General features: G+C 33.1%; 1 protein-coding gene across 1 annotated transcript; it reads left to right on the top strand.

Moving 5' to 3' along the window:
- Window positions 1-232: 232 nt before the first annotated feature.
- Window positions 233-10,995, top strand: cbc (protein CLP1 homolog). Its single transcript, XM_085948325.1, has 8 exons — window positions 233-458; window positions 612-773; window positions 2,762-2,981; window positions 6,086-6,256; window positions 7,087-7,277; window positions 9,267-9,398; window positions 9,781-9,962; window positions 10,818-10,995. Exons 1-8 carry the CDS (start codon window positions 366-368, stop codon window positions 10,927-10,929), a joined length of 1,263 nt encoding a protein of 420 aa, XP_085804451.1. The 5' UTR covers window positions 233-365; the 3' UTR covers window positions 10,930-10,995.
- Window positions 10,996-17,353: the final 6,358 nt, after the last annotated feature.

Genomic DNA, 17,353 nt, shown 5'->3' with positions numbered 1-17,353 from the left:
CAATTTTTTTTGATCGTTTAAGCTAGTCAAGTCTAGTTTATATGATTCAACAGAAAATTTAAAAACGTTGTATTTAAAAAGTTCTTTTTACATTGTAATTATTTTTTCTGAAAAACAAAAAACCCATACATTTTCAACAGAATATGACAACGCGTACTATATTTTCCCCCCAAATACTATAATTTTGGAGGCTCTGCACTATAATTCCACTTTGAAAAGATGGCAAACTGTCATAGATAAAGATAAACTTGACTGTAATTCCGTTTCGTTTTGTGCAAGTGGAATAATTGGTGTTTATATTTATGTTTTTTTTAAATATTGGATGAAGACATTGTTATCAATTCTGGTGGAATTTATAAACGAATATGACGGAAGTTCAAGTCCAAGAGTTCAAGTTGGAAGCTGACTGTGAACTGCGCTTCGAAGTGGAATCGAAAAATGAAAAAGTCATCCTTGAGGTTGAGAATAAACAATAATATTATAAATGATTTTATATTCGACTCGACAATATCCATTAAAGCAGATACACTTTCTAATTAATACCTACCTAATTAAAATTGATTGATATTTTAATTGCTAAATCGAAAGATAACGGTGTATTTTTTTTATAGGTTAAGAGCGGTCTGGCCGAATTGTTCGGGACGGAATTATTTAAAGGAAAATTGTATGAGTTTCATACTGGCGCAAAAGTGGCTGTATACACGTGGCATGGTTGTACAATTGAACTAAAAGGAAAAACAGAAGTCAGCTATATTGCCAAAGAGACTCCCATGGTTTGTACATTTATATCAACGTATCAACGAAACCGGGACATTTAGGCGTTTCTATGGGTTCCAACCAACCTTAAGCCCTACAGATATTCAGATTTGGTCAGGCAGTTAATCCGACTTAATATCGGGCCATGTCTCGGGTGCCTGTTCAATCCAACTGCCTGATGTTCCGATCATATATCGGCTTGACTGTGGCAGGCGTCAATGTCTAGGTGTGAGTAGGTACATGTGGACACATGACGGGTACATTTTTTATTCCATTAGCTATATTTTTTCTGAAAACAGTCGAACCTGGCTATTACGAGGAAGATGGGACAGACTGAATTTGATCGTTATAAGCGTTACTTGTTATATCAGAGAATAGGTATTTTTAAATGAGCAGTCACATAACACAAAAAGTCGCAATTCAAACAAAAATAGACAATTAGAATTTTTCCCCGAAACAAGCATAGCATTCATAAACTACAAAAGAAGTTGTCTATTGTAATGAACGCTGGTAGGTACCTACTGACTTCACAAACCTTGGATTTTTTACATGCAATTTCAACCATATGCGTGGATACTTTTTCAATATTGTCGGCGAAAACACCAATTAGGTAGGTACTTAGACACTTTACTAGTGTCGTAAACGTAATCCGATCCCGGCGGCATCCTGTTCGGTCGGATTTTATTGCGTAGGGTCAAAATGTTTTTAAACGATCGACAAATTAACAGTTTTAAGAAAATTTTTGATGATATTTTAGCTCGGTATACCTGATAAGTACCTCGTTATACAAGTGAATAAATGTATGGAGAAAATCATAAACTAAAATGTCAACAAATGTTTCCTCATTACATCCGAGATCTTGCTATATCCGTGATAGTAAATTCCGAGTTTGACTGTATTTGATTTTTCAAAACAATTGATTTATATCGACTTCTCCAAGCCAAAAGGGAAAAAGTATCATTTTGGTGATTTTGAGTTAAATATGAGGTTAGGTTTACAAAAAAAATATCTACAGACTGACAAAAGGGTGTTCTTCATAGATGATTGCAAACAGAGTTACGATTTCCCAATATGGGCGTAAGTGATAACCCTACAGAAAGCCAATAAGAATTAACGTACCTACCACTAACGTAACGTACCAAAATTAAAATGATTTTAATAAACAAATAAAATATAACAGAAATACAAACAAAAACATGAATAAAATAATGGAAAGAAAAACAATTCGGTGTTTTCTTTATGAACATTGTATTTTTTCTTGGACAGCCAAAAGGAATTACTTGAGTGATTTAAAAATTATAATTGCAAATAAATAAATAAATTAACACTACATACTCCAAAACAATATTATTCTACCGTAAATGAAAGAAAAAAAAACTCCAATACTAAGAAATGAACTCTTTTTGCTCTCCTGAATAGTGGCGATTTGTCACCAACGCTCTTTTTGGCTTGGAGCAGTCAATATATTGAAATTGTGTAATAGATAAAAATCAGTCACGGATTACTTCGACTATGCCGTTTTTATGCCGCTAGAGTCTTGTCAATCTCTACACCCTTACAATGTTTGCTTGTACAATGAAGGTTAATTCTTATGATACGAGGACCCATGGTGACAGGAATGCTAACATTTAAATATCCTCAGCCAGTATTGTCAACTGTTGAGAAAAATATGCCAGATAGGATAATTAAAAAAGCTACCTATATAGGTAGTTGGCTGAAATTCCTATATTTTCCCAAACTTATTTATTTATTATTAACCCAATGCTTACGGGCCGCACAAAATTGTGTTTTTGCTAATTACTTTTCAAATGCAAATTAACACGTTAATTACAAAATTAATTAAAAGGGCCCGTAAGCATTGTATTAAGATTGTCTCGAATCTTAACAATCTACCTCCACTCTTTGCCACTGGTGTCCATACTACTTACACACTTCACTTGGTGTACAACTAACAACGAAAGCAATCAGAAAATAATGACAAAATGTCGAATGTCAATTTATTCAGGTCATATATTTGAATGCGCATGCTGCACTGGAGCAGCATAGAACCGAAGCCGAGCAAAATGGAACTAGGGGGCCCATAACAATGATTGTCGGCCCCACCGATGTTGGAAAATCTACCGTCACTCGGATCTTGCTCAATTATGCTGTGAGGATGCGAAGACGGCCTATACTAGTAGATTTAGATGTCGGACAAGGTCAAATCAGTGTGCCTGGTACAATAGGTAAGTAGCGGTGGCGGAAACTCCGTTTCTAATGGAATATCTAAGGCTTACCTTCAAAAGGAAGACTCAATAGCTAATGATAATTTAACATTTATGTTGATTTGTGTTCAGCGTTAGAAATTAACATGTATTTGTCTACATAGTTAAATTAGACAATGTAATATCTATTATTTTAATCTCAATGGACAGGTTGTCACCAAGCCGAGAAGCATCTTGGAGTGTAATAAAATCAAGGGCGGAGTGGATTGTGCCGACCAATATCTGTCGTATTACAATTTACACAAGAAAACAGTAAAATGGACTAAAAAATTGTTCTTCTGGCTAATCATGTGTGCCCAATTTAATTCTTTTGTTCTATTTTGTAAGTCTAACCCTAGTAGTAAGATAGATTTAAAAAAATATTTGTTCGAGTATTCGTGTCACCTTCTGTCAGCGGAGGAACCGGTTTTAGAACCGAATGAATCGGTAACTGTAACCACTTCATGCGGTTCGGTAGATTCGCCCAACAGATTGTCTGGAATAATGTCCAGACATACTCTGAAGGCGATTCTGCCGACTGAAAAAAGCAATATCCTTCAAGGGTTTGCCAGGTGTGTGTTGCAGACAAGGGGAGAGGAGAGACACGCTACCTTTGTGAAGAATGCAATGTGCTTCTTCATAAAGGAGCGTGCTGACAAAAATAAATCTCATAAATTTATAATTTTTGTAAGTATTTTAGTATAACACCATATTATGATAAATTTCTGAAATCATGCCGGTATGGAAGAGTTTTCAATTTTTTTTTTGCCAGTAACTTGGTAAGTTCGAATAAACTTTTCAAGTAATTCACGATTCCCTTTTCGCAGATCGCTTATCTTATGACAACGGTCTTGTTCTGGGATGAATTATTTAAAATGACAAATAGAATTAGAAGGTGAAATAGATCATGTAATGCAAACGTACACACATGAAAACAATGCATGTAGGTAATAATACCTCGAGCCTTAACACATTCACACCGGTATATATGTTACGCCGAATGTGCGAAATTGACTATTACATGAAATGGGCTAAATTTTGCCTAAATCATGAAAAATGCAAGCCCGTTGCCTTATTCATGAATTAGACAAAATATCTGGTGAGTGCATGAATTCCGCAGTAATTTTTCTGCTTTGTTCATGCATTGGACAAATTAGATAGTAGCGCTACGGTGGTATTTTTTGCAACTAAACTAAATGTGTGAAATGCTCGTGGATTGGTCAAAATATACGTATATTATCTATGGTCAAAATAGGTGGTCGCGCTCCGGTGGTATTTTTTGCAACTAATCAAACTAACCAAATGTGTCAAATGTCAATGACGTTCATATCCATTTACTATGCGCAAAAAAACTAGAACTGTAATATGATAACGGATGAATTTTATTAAAAGGTATTTTCGCGATTTGATTCGTGCTTGGGTATCGTACATGCAATGGTCGATTGTATGTTTTTGATAGTTTGTTGACACTTGTTAGCTAACCTCAAAATGGACATTCAGTTGAATAATTCAGAATTTCAAAACCTAACCTAACCTAACCTAATAATATTATATTATGTCCAATTATAACTAATAAAATCATCCGTATTAAATTTACTTTTTTTGCTGTCATGTTGACAGTTTAAGAATTCCATGCCCTGGTGAATTCATGTACTAGGTAGAAAATTTATCTAATTCATGAATAAGGCAACAGGCTTGACTATTACATGAATTAGCCAAAATTTAGCCCATTTCATGTAATAGTCAATTTCGCACATTTGGCGTAACATATATATGCCCAAAGTACGCACAGTGATTACGCTGATTCACGCAAAACTGATAAGAATTGTAAATCATCATAACTTTTACTCTAGCGGGAAATATTTTTAGAAAATTGGCTCATATCCTCAATCTAATCAAACAGAGCTTTGTCTTGTGAATAAGGTTATAAATATGGCCATTCTAAAGAAATTTAAAAGCGAAAATATCGAAGAAGCCACCGAAACAACTGTTTCTACTTCATCACCGGTGTTGTAATGGATTTTTTCATGATTTATTATGTCTCCATTGCAAAATCAGTGGCTCTAATTTTTTAAAATGAAAATAAGTTAAATAACTCACTGAGTAATATCGTCTGGTAGTTGGCATATGTAGTGCATTACACTAATATAGTTTTTCCAAAACATAAATCAAGTATTTGTCATACAAGTCACAAGAAACGAAACACAATATTATTTATACACTAAGCAAAATATGTTTTTATTACGTAAGCTAATGCATTGTGCGTGGTCGTTTGGAGACAATCCCCCCCTACGTCACTGCCACTATCAGAATCACTGAATTTGCTATATCTGTCTTCATAAATTTCATCTATAAACATATCGTCATCTATACTTTGGGCTTGATTTTTAAAAAGAACAGAGTTAATTTGGCCGACCGACAATCACGCGAAAGTAAGTTTCGATGTTCTCGTAACGGCGTTTGATAAAAAACTGATTAACTTCTTTCAATAATAATATTATTAATTAAACTAAGGTCCACGAATCAAGTCGAATATGGGTATTCTCGAATTAAGTATTAAGGGAATACCCGAAGTATTCGTCAATGAATGTCAAATAGTTGTCCAATATTAATTATTAACTTTAGTAGTTGTATTTTATTGATTTCAATAAAATTCCAAATGTTTGGGAGTCCTGATTGATTCACCCGGCTTAATTGAGCGATTGCGCGAAACATACCATTGTGATATGTGTTGTTATCATTCGTGTTTGGGATATGCGATAAAATATCACATTATTTAAATGGCTTTAGTTCATAATTGCAGACATGGCCACCCATATAAATGAGTATGTATATCAATAACGCATGGCTTGTAGACAATAAAATTAAAAAAAAAAAATTCAAATAGTTATGAGCGATTAATGTCGTTTATATCGAATCACGTGGAAAACGCGTTCCCCACCGCAACACAAAAAGATCAATAACATGGATTCCATGTTCCCCGGAGTCAATGGGTTAAGATCACTTTTGAATAGATGACAGAGGCTAGGAGTCCGGATAGTCTTCGCCACTGATGAGAAGTGAATACAAAGAATGTTGTCTTTCAGGTGCTCTGTTGATAGAAAGGCCAGCGACAGTGGAAGAGGGCTTTAGTCAGCAGGCCCCTCTAGTTTATCACTTTGGACAAAAGTGTCCCGACGAAAACCTTCAACTCTTCAATGCCATCACCTCTAAATTGGCTGAGGTCATTTCTGAACGAATGGAGATCAACAAGAAAGGTATGGGATAGTTCTCATAAAGTGCTTTTGTCACCCGTCAGTGCTCACATGTCGATGGGTATTGTATGTTTTGAAAGATTTGAATCGGACACGTTACAATGTATTCGGTTGAGACATTGTCTTCTCAAATACATAAGTACCCTATTTTGACAAAAAATATTTTTACAGGATAAAGGTTAATTATGTAACAATATGATTTTCGAAAAAAAACTGGACATGCAATATCTGTGCTCTAATTCATCGATCTATTCATGCAAACATGAAACGCTACGGCCAATATATTGTATAGTTTTATGGAAAACTCAAATGACGAATGACGAAAAAATATGCTTACATTTATTATTAATTACAATATGTATCATCCGTTTTTTTGTGATTGTTTATTTAAATATTCTAAGTAATAATGGTTCAATGTGTAATTTAACCATCAGCTTTAGTAAACTATTTTTTAGCTTCCCTTTCATATGGGGTGTTTATTTTCAAATACCGGGTCCACACGTCAATAATTTTGGCGAATGACATTTTTGTGATTCAATTTCTTAGAATAATATGCTGCTAATTTTTGTTAGCCAATAAACCCTTTATTGCAATGATTATAAACAAAATAACATTCAACATATTGGCATTCATTATTCTATGATTTTTGTGTCGAAGTTTTTAAACATTTTTTCATATACGTTTGGCATGTTTAGAAAGTTATAAATCATTACATCTTGTGTGAATGTGTAAGATTTCGAAATAGACACCTCTTATGTTTAGGCTCTGTTTCTGTAGATGGTTTTTCTTTATGGTTTTTTGTATAAATTAATTATTGTCTATTATTGTTTAAGCACGCAGTTCCGGATGTATTATAAATACCTGCGGATGGGTAAAGGGTGTCGGCTACAAATTACTGACGCACGCAGCTCAAGCCTTCGAAGTTGATGTCATTCTGGTTCTAGATAATGAAAGATTATACACTGAACTTGTCAGGGACATGCCTAAATTCGTCAAAGTTGTCCTACTACCAAAGAGCGGAGGGGTAATTAATAACATTTTATTCGTTAGCGTATAAGGCGTTAAAGATTTATCATAAAGGTGGTAAAACATGCAATCAAAATATAAATTGTTGATAAAATAAATATAATATGTTTCACATTTTTTTTAGAAATTAGTTTTATTTGGTTTTATGTACATATTTGTACACTCATCCATACGTCACTGCATTGTGCCTGCCAGATATATGAATTGTTTAGAAGTAATATAAATTATATTCCAAAGTGGTGGCTAGTAAAGTGTAATAAAATTCATACATTGGCATAGGCTGTGCTTTTAAATTTTGGATGTTTTTGTTTTACTATACAGTTGAACTTGGTTATTACGAGGAAGATGGAACCAACTGAATTTGCTCATTATAAGCTTTACTCCTTATATCGTTATATAACATTTTCCGCACCACGTTCTATTTAACCCTTTTACTCCCATTCAGCCGATATTTCGGCCCACCATACCTATGCGAAAACTCCATCTGGGCCGATCCATCGGCCGAAAGTTTGGAACCAAATTTACGATTTATTCCAAATTTTTTCCCGTCATATTTCGTCTGGTGTAGACAGAGCACTATATTCACTCTGTGTTGGGTGTGACTAATATTTATTTTAGTGTCACTTGTTTATAATTATGTCATACCCTAATAACTCACAAGTCATAATTGCTCTTGCTGTCGAACTCGAGACCAAAGAGGGTTTTAAAATAATAAAATGTTATTTTTATGACACATTTTAAATTCTGATATTTCTTTTAGTTGTTTTATGATTCATATATCACTTTACAAAATGAATTTTGTAATTTTTATGAACTGACCGAACAAACAATGAATGCCCACTGTTCTTTTGGTAGATGGTGAAAAAATACATGAATAAATATTATTATAAATGATTTAGTGCTTTGAAACTTATTTTTTGAAATTACTTCATTCCCATATCAGTTAGTGCTCGATACTGTATCGAATTCTCTTGCGATTTCGTGAATTGAATAAATATTCTTGAATATCTTGACACTATACGATTTTTTTTGATTACTTTATAAAAATTCTATTTTATAGAGAAATAATATGTTTATTTTTTTTTCTGATACTAGATAAGAATAGATTATATTATAAAATTTGATATATCAATTATAAATAAAAAAATGTTGTCACACTTGTTTTGTAGTTCAAACATAGTTTTATCCGTTCATTTCTAAATAAATATTGATACATTATTTTTTTCTTTTGTTTTATTGGTGTAAACTCTCAATATTATTACTTATTATTGCTTTATACACCATTGAGAACATACAAAAAAAGTTTCAAATTTTAAAAACATGTGTAGAATTATTTATTGAAAAAAAACTAAATCAACGATTTTTTGGCAAAAAACGCTTGGGAGTTTTCACATATGCTAGGCTAAATCAGCTGGGAGTAAAAGGGTTAAGGATAGAACATAAAAAATTTGAAAACCATCGTAAAAATCCCCAAAACAAGCATGGCATTCATAAACTACAAAGGAAGTTGTGTATTGTAATGAAATGTTGAGCCGCCGGCGCTGATAGGTACCTACTGACTTCACAAAGCTTGGATTTTTTACATGCAATTTCAACCATATGCGTGGATACTTTTCAATGTTGTTGGTGAAAACACCAATTAGGTACTTAGACACTTCACTAGTGTCAAAAATATAATCCGATCCCGGGGACATCGATCTAGTTAACTGCCCGGTCGGATTTTATTGCTTAGGGTCGAAAATGTTGTTTTTAAACGATTGACACATTAACAGTTTGCTCGGTATTATACCCGAAAAGTAACTCGTTATAAAAGTGAATAAACGTATGGAGAAAATCATAAACTAAAATGTCAACGAATGTTCTCATTACATCTGAGATCTCGCTATTTCTGTGATCGTAATAACCAAGTTCGACTGTATAATAATACTTATACCTAACTGTATTTGTTAAATTAGTGAATCGGTTGTTAATAAGATTTCTCTCATAGGTTGTCGAAAGAACGAAAAAGCAGAGAGCAGAAAGCCGAGATATGAGAATAAAGGAGTATTTCTATGGCAAACGGACACCCTATTACCCGCATTCGTTTGATGTCAAATTTTCAGATGCAAGAATATTTAAGGTACAAAATATATAAATAATATTATTATTATATTATATAATTTCATAATATTGTACTTAAAATTATGCAAAAACCACTGAACTTATTTCAGTGTTTGATAGCTTGATTGAAAGACCTTGGTCCCAATACGTATGTAGAATACCATATTTTAGTTTGGATCTGGGATAGAATTTCTAGAAATAAATAATATTAACAGCAGTAACACATTAAGTAATATTTTAAACCCTAATTTTGTCCACTCTTAAACATTCCCACCTCCTCTACTCAATTATAACGTCGGTTGTCCCTTTCCCACTTTGCATGGCTGTTTTTCTACCCCCACCATACGGTATTTACAGAAAACATGTGACGAATGTCAAATGATAAATGTATTTTATTACAGATTGGAGCGCCATGTCTACCAGATTCTTGCATGCCGTTGGGAATGAAAGTGACTGACGCCCTAACCAAAGTAGTGGCCGTTCCACCCAGTCCGTCACTGGTCCATCGATTACTCGCCGTCTCTTTTGCTCTCAACAATGATGATGATGTAATACGAACCAACGTTGCTGGTTTCATTTGTGTGTAAGTAAAATGATGTGAAAACATTGTAGGCCATTTAATTTACATACAATTTTTAGTAAATTATATATCAGTGCGAAGACTCCATACCATATTAGGCCATTATTTAAAGTCTACCTTTGTAGGATTTTTTTTTTTTAATTGCTTATCAATGTATTTCAATAATAACTTTATTGTCTTATATTCTACAAAAATAATATAATTTGCCAATGATATCTGTCTGTAGGTATGTATTATAAATTGATTGTCGACTTGCCTAACCAGACCAAAAAATACATGGCAAAAAGGGTCTGCAAGTAATTTCGAACATTTCACTTATACAACACATACATACGATTATAAACGTAATGGTCAAAATGCTCAATTACCGTGACAGAACATTCTTATCCGAGTTCGAAACGTGGTGAGCATTAATTTTTCTTCAATACCTATCTATTTTAGTGCCTGTTTTTTTTTTCTTGGACTATCGATTATAAAAAGGTAAAATATAGTATTTTTGGTTCAGTAAAATACTGAAGATGAACTAAATTCATAATCAAGTCCTGTAAATGTGGCTGGCGTAGGACTTTTTTTCAGTTACACACCACATCCTCCATTCAACTGGTCGCCACTGTTATAATATATAGATTCAGACTTTCTCAAGTATTTTGCTATCTTGGGATTTGAGTAGTCATTATGCAACATTCATGCAATAAAATAGTCTCCACAATGAGCCTAAAATGTCGAGGAAAGAACATATTGTGATGAAATACATCTCATAATCATTTTTATTTTCTTGTTCAGTGGGTCTTTGCAAGATAGTCGAAACGTCTGAACACAAAACATGTGCTGATGAAAGAATTTTTGTATTCTCCCCAGGACTGCTGTCGATATGGAGCGTCAAGTATTAACAGTTCTTTCACCGCAACCTCGTCCCCTACCAAACACAATGCTTCTTCTAACAGAAATGCTGTTCATGGACGCTCATTAGGATAATATTCTGCCACATCTTGTGTATATTTTTAAACTATTTTAATAAATAAATCAATGAAAATTATTATTTTTTGTATTTTTTTCCCTTACAAAATGGAGCCCTACAGTTTCTTAGTATTATTGTATTTTTGATACTGTATCACTTTCAGTATGGCTGGATTTGGTACTCACTATAGAACTGATTAATTAAGACAGAAATGTGATCCAGTCGCCATGAACCAAGATTTTCAAACCTGGTTAGGTTTTATTACTTTATGTCAGTCAGGCCATAAAACGCCAGAAATAGTCCTCAAATATCACCAATATTGAATGTGTGTTAACAGACGTAACTATTGGAAATAACATATTCCTTAACACGTAATTATTTTTGTCCCATATTTCTCCATACTCGAGATTTAAATCTTTTTACAGCCTTACCCAGATGTTCCCTGGTAGTAATGGAAAAATTTTAGACATTGACAAATGAATCAGCATGATGTCATATTTGGTAGCTATTTTGACTTAAGGCCTGGAGAAAAAACGAACCATAAGCATTCGGCATGCTTATATCTCCGCACTATGTTTTAGAGTAAGATAGAATTTCTAAAGCTGAATTAAATATCTTTTGGAAACGTCACCGGTAAATATGGATTTGACTGATTATATTCATTCAAAAACTACGAGTAGTTGCTGAAATTTATTGTTTTTGTGTTAAATATAAAGTTAGTGGTAATTATTTTTTAGTAGAACATAATATGGTTAATTTTAGTAGCCGTACTGAGAAGCAACACGATGGTATAACGTTTCATAGTTAAGTTGATAATAATAAAATCGAGGTTCTACTGTGTGTTATACACAAGAAACATGACTTCATTTTGCCGAACAATAGACATTCTCTATATATCATTACTCTTGAGATTTTGACATATTATCCCACAATGGCCGAGCGGCTTATAATGTCGTAGGTCCCAGGTTCGAATCCTGGGTCTGGCAAATACACATATTGTTTTTCAATTTGTGTTTGGAGTCAGAGTATGAACCCAATAGGTTGAGCAAGTGTCTAACATCCATTTCTCATAAAAAAAAAATCTTTTAATACAAACCACCAGTCTTGTGAGGCCCATACGATTTTATTAGGACCGGATATGGTCAAATAATGTGTAAAATTAGTGATTTTGGAGTATTCATCTAAATATTAATGGTTCGGTTGTATATAGCTGCCTGTGCGTCTACACGTGATGACCTTTTTGAACTTCCTGAAAGCGATATTTGTGCTCAATATGCATTAACAGGTTTTTTCCAATAGAACAATGTTGTATCGACACTTTGAACCCCACTTACGCACTGCCGACCAGTCTCCAGGTTGACAGCAACCACGAGGTAGAAGAAAGGATACAAGCATTTACACATGTGGTTGTCTAGTCACCAGTGCCGTAAGAGGCCTAAGTTATGTGTCTTGTGTATGCCAGTAATGCAGCAAAATTCAGTAATGAATAAAAAAAAACATAATATAGGTTTGTTTAGTATTTAGAGGAATTAGAAAAAACACTTATTTAATAAAATCATAATATTTTGCGTGTAGATGATTCATAGGTGTATAAAACAATGTTAAAACTATTGGAAAGGAAGAAACATTCATGAGATCATAAAAATAAAATAATATGTATTTCATATTTCTTCTTCTATTTAATTTGATGGTAATTAAAAAGTGTGCACGAACAATGATGAATGGCATAATGGCACTTTGGGCATAAGTGAGTTATGAATAGAACATTGGTATATAGATCATAACGAATGTGTTTTAGTTTTAAAAACACCACTAGATGACAGATATAGTTGGTAAAAAACTGCTTTACCGATGAACAACGATGAATACTACAAACATGGCGGACCCGGGTGGTATTTTTTTGTCACCGGGTGGTTTAAATAGGAGTAGAAAACGCAAGATAAACATACAAGATTGGAAAAATGTTAAAAGAAAAACACTTAAAGATGCTGGGAAATCATATACTTCTAAGAAAGGAGTTGTAATTCCACGGAAACAGCCGCCAAAAGTAGTAGAATAATAGTGAATGTCACAAACCTATTTTCTTAAGACTAATATTCTTAGTTTCGTTTCATGCAGAAGAACAACGCTGTACGGCACATGCTGTTCATCGTTGTTCTCGTATAAAAAAATTATTCACGAAAACAACGCTATAAGGCACATGATGTTCATCATTATTCTCCTACAGGAATTTTTGTTTATTGATTTTTTAATTAATTTGATTACTTTTATAATAAATTTTATTAATTGTATTACCTGTATGAATAACTATATCTTTGAAATAAAATACATAAACAACATCCCTTAATAATAATTTTATTTACGTTTCATTCATTCCTCAACATTTTGCAAATGTGCATTCATAGTTGTTCGTGCACTCTTCAATTATTGAAATTTTAAAATTCCAAGTCAAGGCAGAAGTACAATAGGAATAAAACAAACTTTACAGTAGGTACCTAAATTCAAAAATAATTCTTATAATATTCGATATTGATTTCAGTTGAAAATATTTGCTTGAGATGAAAGGATTATTATTATTTTAAGTTAAGTACTTACTACATGTAACATTTATTTTTTTCTACTTGGAAGGTATTAATATGTATTCAGAGATCAAGGAATGTTTTTGCTGAGAATTATCTTTAAATGTGTTTTTCTTAATTATCAGCCAATGACATTCTGTAAAGCAGCATTTAGACCAAGCGAGCGAATGTTCTTCCCCCACTCCAGCGAAATTCTCTTGACGTAAATGCTCTTTGTCGACCGAGCGAGCATTCTTTTGAATTCTACAGAGGTTCGCTGCAACTAGCTAGAATGCTCGTTTGATTTAAACGTATGTTAGAGCGAGAGCACAATTGCGTCGAGCATTCTTTCCTGTTCTGTCACGCTCGGCGGAGCGGTTTCATCAAAGTGTTCTTCCCTCGGGGCTGAACATACCTATACGATTACTTATACTATTATTACGATCGGGATGAGATTGCAACTGACATGGGTGTCCGCTGTGAAGAGGCGAAGAAAAAGATGCGAGTCTCTTCTCGCTTCCTACAGAAGGGAGCGTCAAAAATGGCTGCCTCAAAAATCTGGTAGTGGTTCCGATGCCACTCATATATCAAAATGGTTTGCATATAATAGTATGCATTTTTACTGGACAAATATAAATCAAGAAAACTCTCAATACATCTGAACAAAATATAGAGAGCCAGAGCATTCGGTCGCAGTATTTGTTGTGTTGTGGAATTTGTTCACTAGGCGTTTACACCAGGCGGGCAGGAACAGAATGCTCTAGCTCTTGCTCTTATGTTCTTGTTCGTTTGGTCTAAATGCACCTTAAGAGTACACAGGTCATGATCTGCTTAAGGGCGCACACAGGGTATGACAAATTAAGAAAAAAATGCGTACCTTGAGAGTGATTCGTAACTATATTTTTTTCAATATGTCACTCGATCTGTTTATAATGCAGTTCGATAATACATAATGGCTTATTACCATGAATTGAAAGTGAACATTATTATTCTAGCAAAAATGTTGGTTTTTTTACAATTTTTGTTCAAAATATCGTCACCGTTTTAGCAAAACCATCTATGTGTCACTTTTATCAAAAATGACTTTTAAATACCAAGTCATTCCTTATTTTTTTCTCTATAGGCCAGTAAAATGATCTATGTGTTGGGTAAACTCGCTCCGAAGTTATTTCAAAAAATAAAAAACAGCTATGTGTAAGGTTCAAAAACCACGGTTCACAAAAACAACTATGTGTATATATAGTAACATATAGATGGTATTTTGATATCGAGAGTGTAATGTTTTTTTACAGTTTGGCTACACATAGTTTGTTTCTATGTTATATGCTATGCATTATGGTCTTGCACGACGGTTTGAAAGATGCTTTCTCAAAAAGAGAGACAGGAAATATTCAATAATTTCTGGAAGATGCTTACATGGTCAATAGGGTATAGGCGAGAATTAATTTAAAAGTTGGATAAACAACTACAAACGTCTCGATGACAGTGGCCAATTGAAAGCAACAATGACAAGTAATAAGAATCTGACTGAAGATAAATAATTGGTAGTGCAACCAAAAATCAAAACGGAGAGATTTGTGGAAAAATGTTACATTATGGTTGGATCTAATTCCAAAGTTCCCAGCCATTATTGCAGAGAAAATACCTCCAGGGTGTATGTGGAATTGTGTTTCCGATCCAAAATACAAATGCATGATGAATATAAAAAATGGTCTCTGGAAAATGGTCATAAAGCAGCAGAATATACTCCAGTATATTTACCACCAAAAAATCAGTATCCACCAACCACGTAAAGATCAGTGTTCCATCACTGCCATCTGCTGTAGTTATAAAATGAAGAATGTTTCAGAAATGGAATACAATAGCCACATTATTAAAAAAAAAAGATGCTAGAAGACCAAAAATGAAATGAAGGAGAGTACCAGAAGTATTACTGGACGGTTAGTAATCACAATGGATCTCCAAAGTGTGCTGCTATGTCCAAAACACAGGCACAAATGTATTATAAACAAAAGCTGCAACTACACAATTTCACCATATACATTCTTCATAATGTATCTTCTAATGAATTTGTCTCATCTCATCGAAAGCAGGACAATACAATGAAATAATTCTAATATCGGATGGGTGTGGATATCAAAACCGAAATAAATTATTCGCTACTGCTCTAAGTTATATCTTTAGAGAGAAAAAACATCGAGATTCAACAGCTTTTTCTGGAAAAAGGCCACACCATGATAGAGGCCGATAGTGCACATGCCACCTAAGAAAAGTATTTTAAGCCTCCAATATATTCACCATCTGATTATATAGCACGTATGCGGCTAGCAAGACCAAAACAACCTTATAAAATTAATGTCATTGATTTTTAATTTTTAAGAATTATGGATAAGATTAAATCTGGATTAAGTTCAATCAGACCAGGAAAACGAATCGGAGATCCTATTGTATATGATATTAAAATGTTACAGTATCTACCAGATGGAACAATCTTTTACAAACTCAACTTTATCAGTGCAACCGTTTGACTGCCTTTATAATATATATAATGAATCATTGCCAATATCACAGTCGAAATACATACATCTTCAGGAATTAAAAAGTGTAATAGAGAAAGATCACCACTATTTCTACGATAACCTAACATTTAAACCTGCTAATAGAAAGTAAACGAACTTATAAATATAATATCATCTCACTATTGCATTAATAATTAATAAAATGATATTGCAATTTATCACTAATGCACTATGTATATTTCAACTATTATTTATGTAACAGTTTTTCATGAATTTATTATTATTCACATTTTGATGAATAAATTAAACTATGTGTATTTACAAAACGGTCAAAACAACTTATGTGACATCACAAACTGTATTTTTATTATTTTTGTATTAAAAATAAAAGATTTTTGTGAACAAAATAATAATCTTAGACCATTTTCTGATTATAATAAAGCATTCTTTATAATTTTAATGTTTAAATGTTAACATTATTTTTTTATTCAGTTTTATCCTTCTCCTGCACAATTTGAGAAAGTGCACATAGATGGTTTTGCTAAAACGGTGACGATATATGGGTATTAAAATTTCATTATAGGTTTATAACAACAAGTTCTCTTGAGATATATGGAGTAAAAGTTTCCTATTAGCACCATATTTGATTTGATATCAACAGAAACAATCGTTGTAATATTAAAAATATGCTTTAAGGACTTGGTCACACGAAGCTGATGCATTCTGCAGAATGGCACAGGTGTTGCTGATGAACACATAATATTGTAATATGAGGAGCATCAAATTGCTTTGTAGTTACAGACAGGATTCAGGATATATAAATTTCTGTCATTTGCTATCTAACTAATCTTGTTATATTCAAAAGTAGAGGTTCATAAATGCATAAATGCAGTATAAAAGATACACAATATGAACTCTTTCAAATTATAAATCCATAAAGCCGCAGTTAATGATGCGATTAATGGCCTGAACACATTACTATCACGTCATATGATTCACTAAATATATATCTCAACGTTTCTATCTCCCCGGGGCAGCATGTGGCGTGATGGTAATATGTTCGGACCATAAATTCCTCTTCTCCTCTGCCCTGTGTGACCAGACCCTTAGGTTTAACGACAATGAAAATAAGTTACAACATTATTTTAATGACAGATAAAAAACACAACTTCACTAATTGAAAAATTACTATTTTACTATTAATTCTATTGACAGATTTGAATATGAAATATGAAAAAATGTTTCAAATTATCATGGTTTTAAAAGAAAGATTTTTTTTAACAATTTTTGTGGTCTTCTAGTTAAATAATATAAAAAAATTCCTCTCACCATAAAGCAGGCAAAAAGTCAAAATAACAA

The sequence above is a fragment of the Rhyacophila brunnea genome, unplaced genomic scaffold, assembly GCF_057557595.1.
Source record: "Rhyacophila brunnea isolate RB1 unplaced genomic scaffold, BYU_Rbru_1.0 scaffold_20, whole genome shotgun sequence".
NCBI lineage: Eukaryota > Metazoa > Arthropoda > Insecta > Trichoptera > Rhyacophilidae > Rhyacophila > Rhyacophila brunnea.
This window is presented reverse-complemented; position numbering and strand designations above follow the sequence as displayed.

Coding starts and splice junctions, on each gene's coding strand:
- cbc (XM_085948325.1), top strand. CDS start 366: ATGACGGAAGTTCAAGTCCAAGAGTTCAAGTTGGAAGCTGACTGTGAA. Junction 7,278..9,266: donor TACTACCAAAGAGCGGAGGG/GTAATTAATAAC, acceptor TTTCTCTCATAG/GTTGTCGAAAGAACGAAAAA. Junction 9,399..9,780: donor CAGATGCAAGAATATTTAAG/GTACAAAATATA, acceptor ATTTTATTACAG/ATTGGAGCGCCATGTCTACC.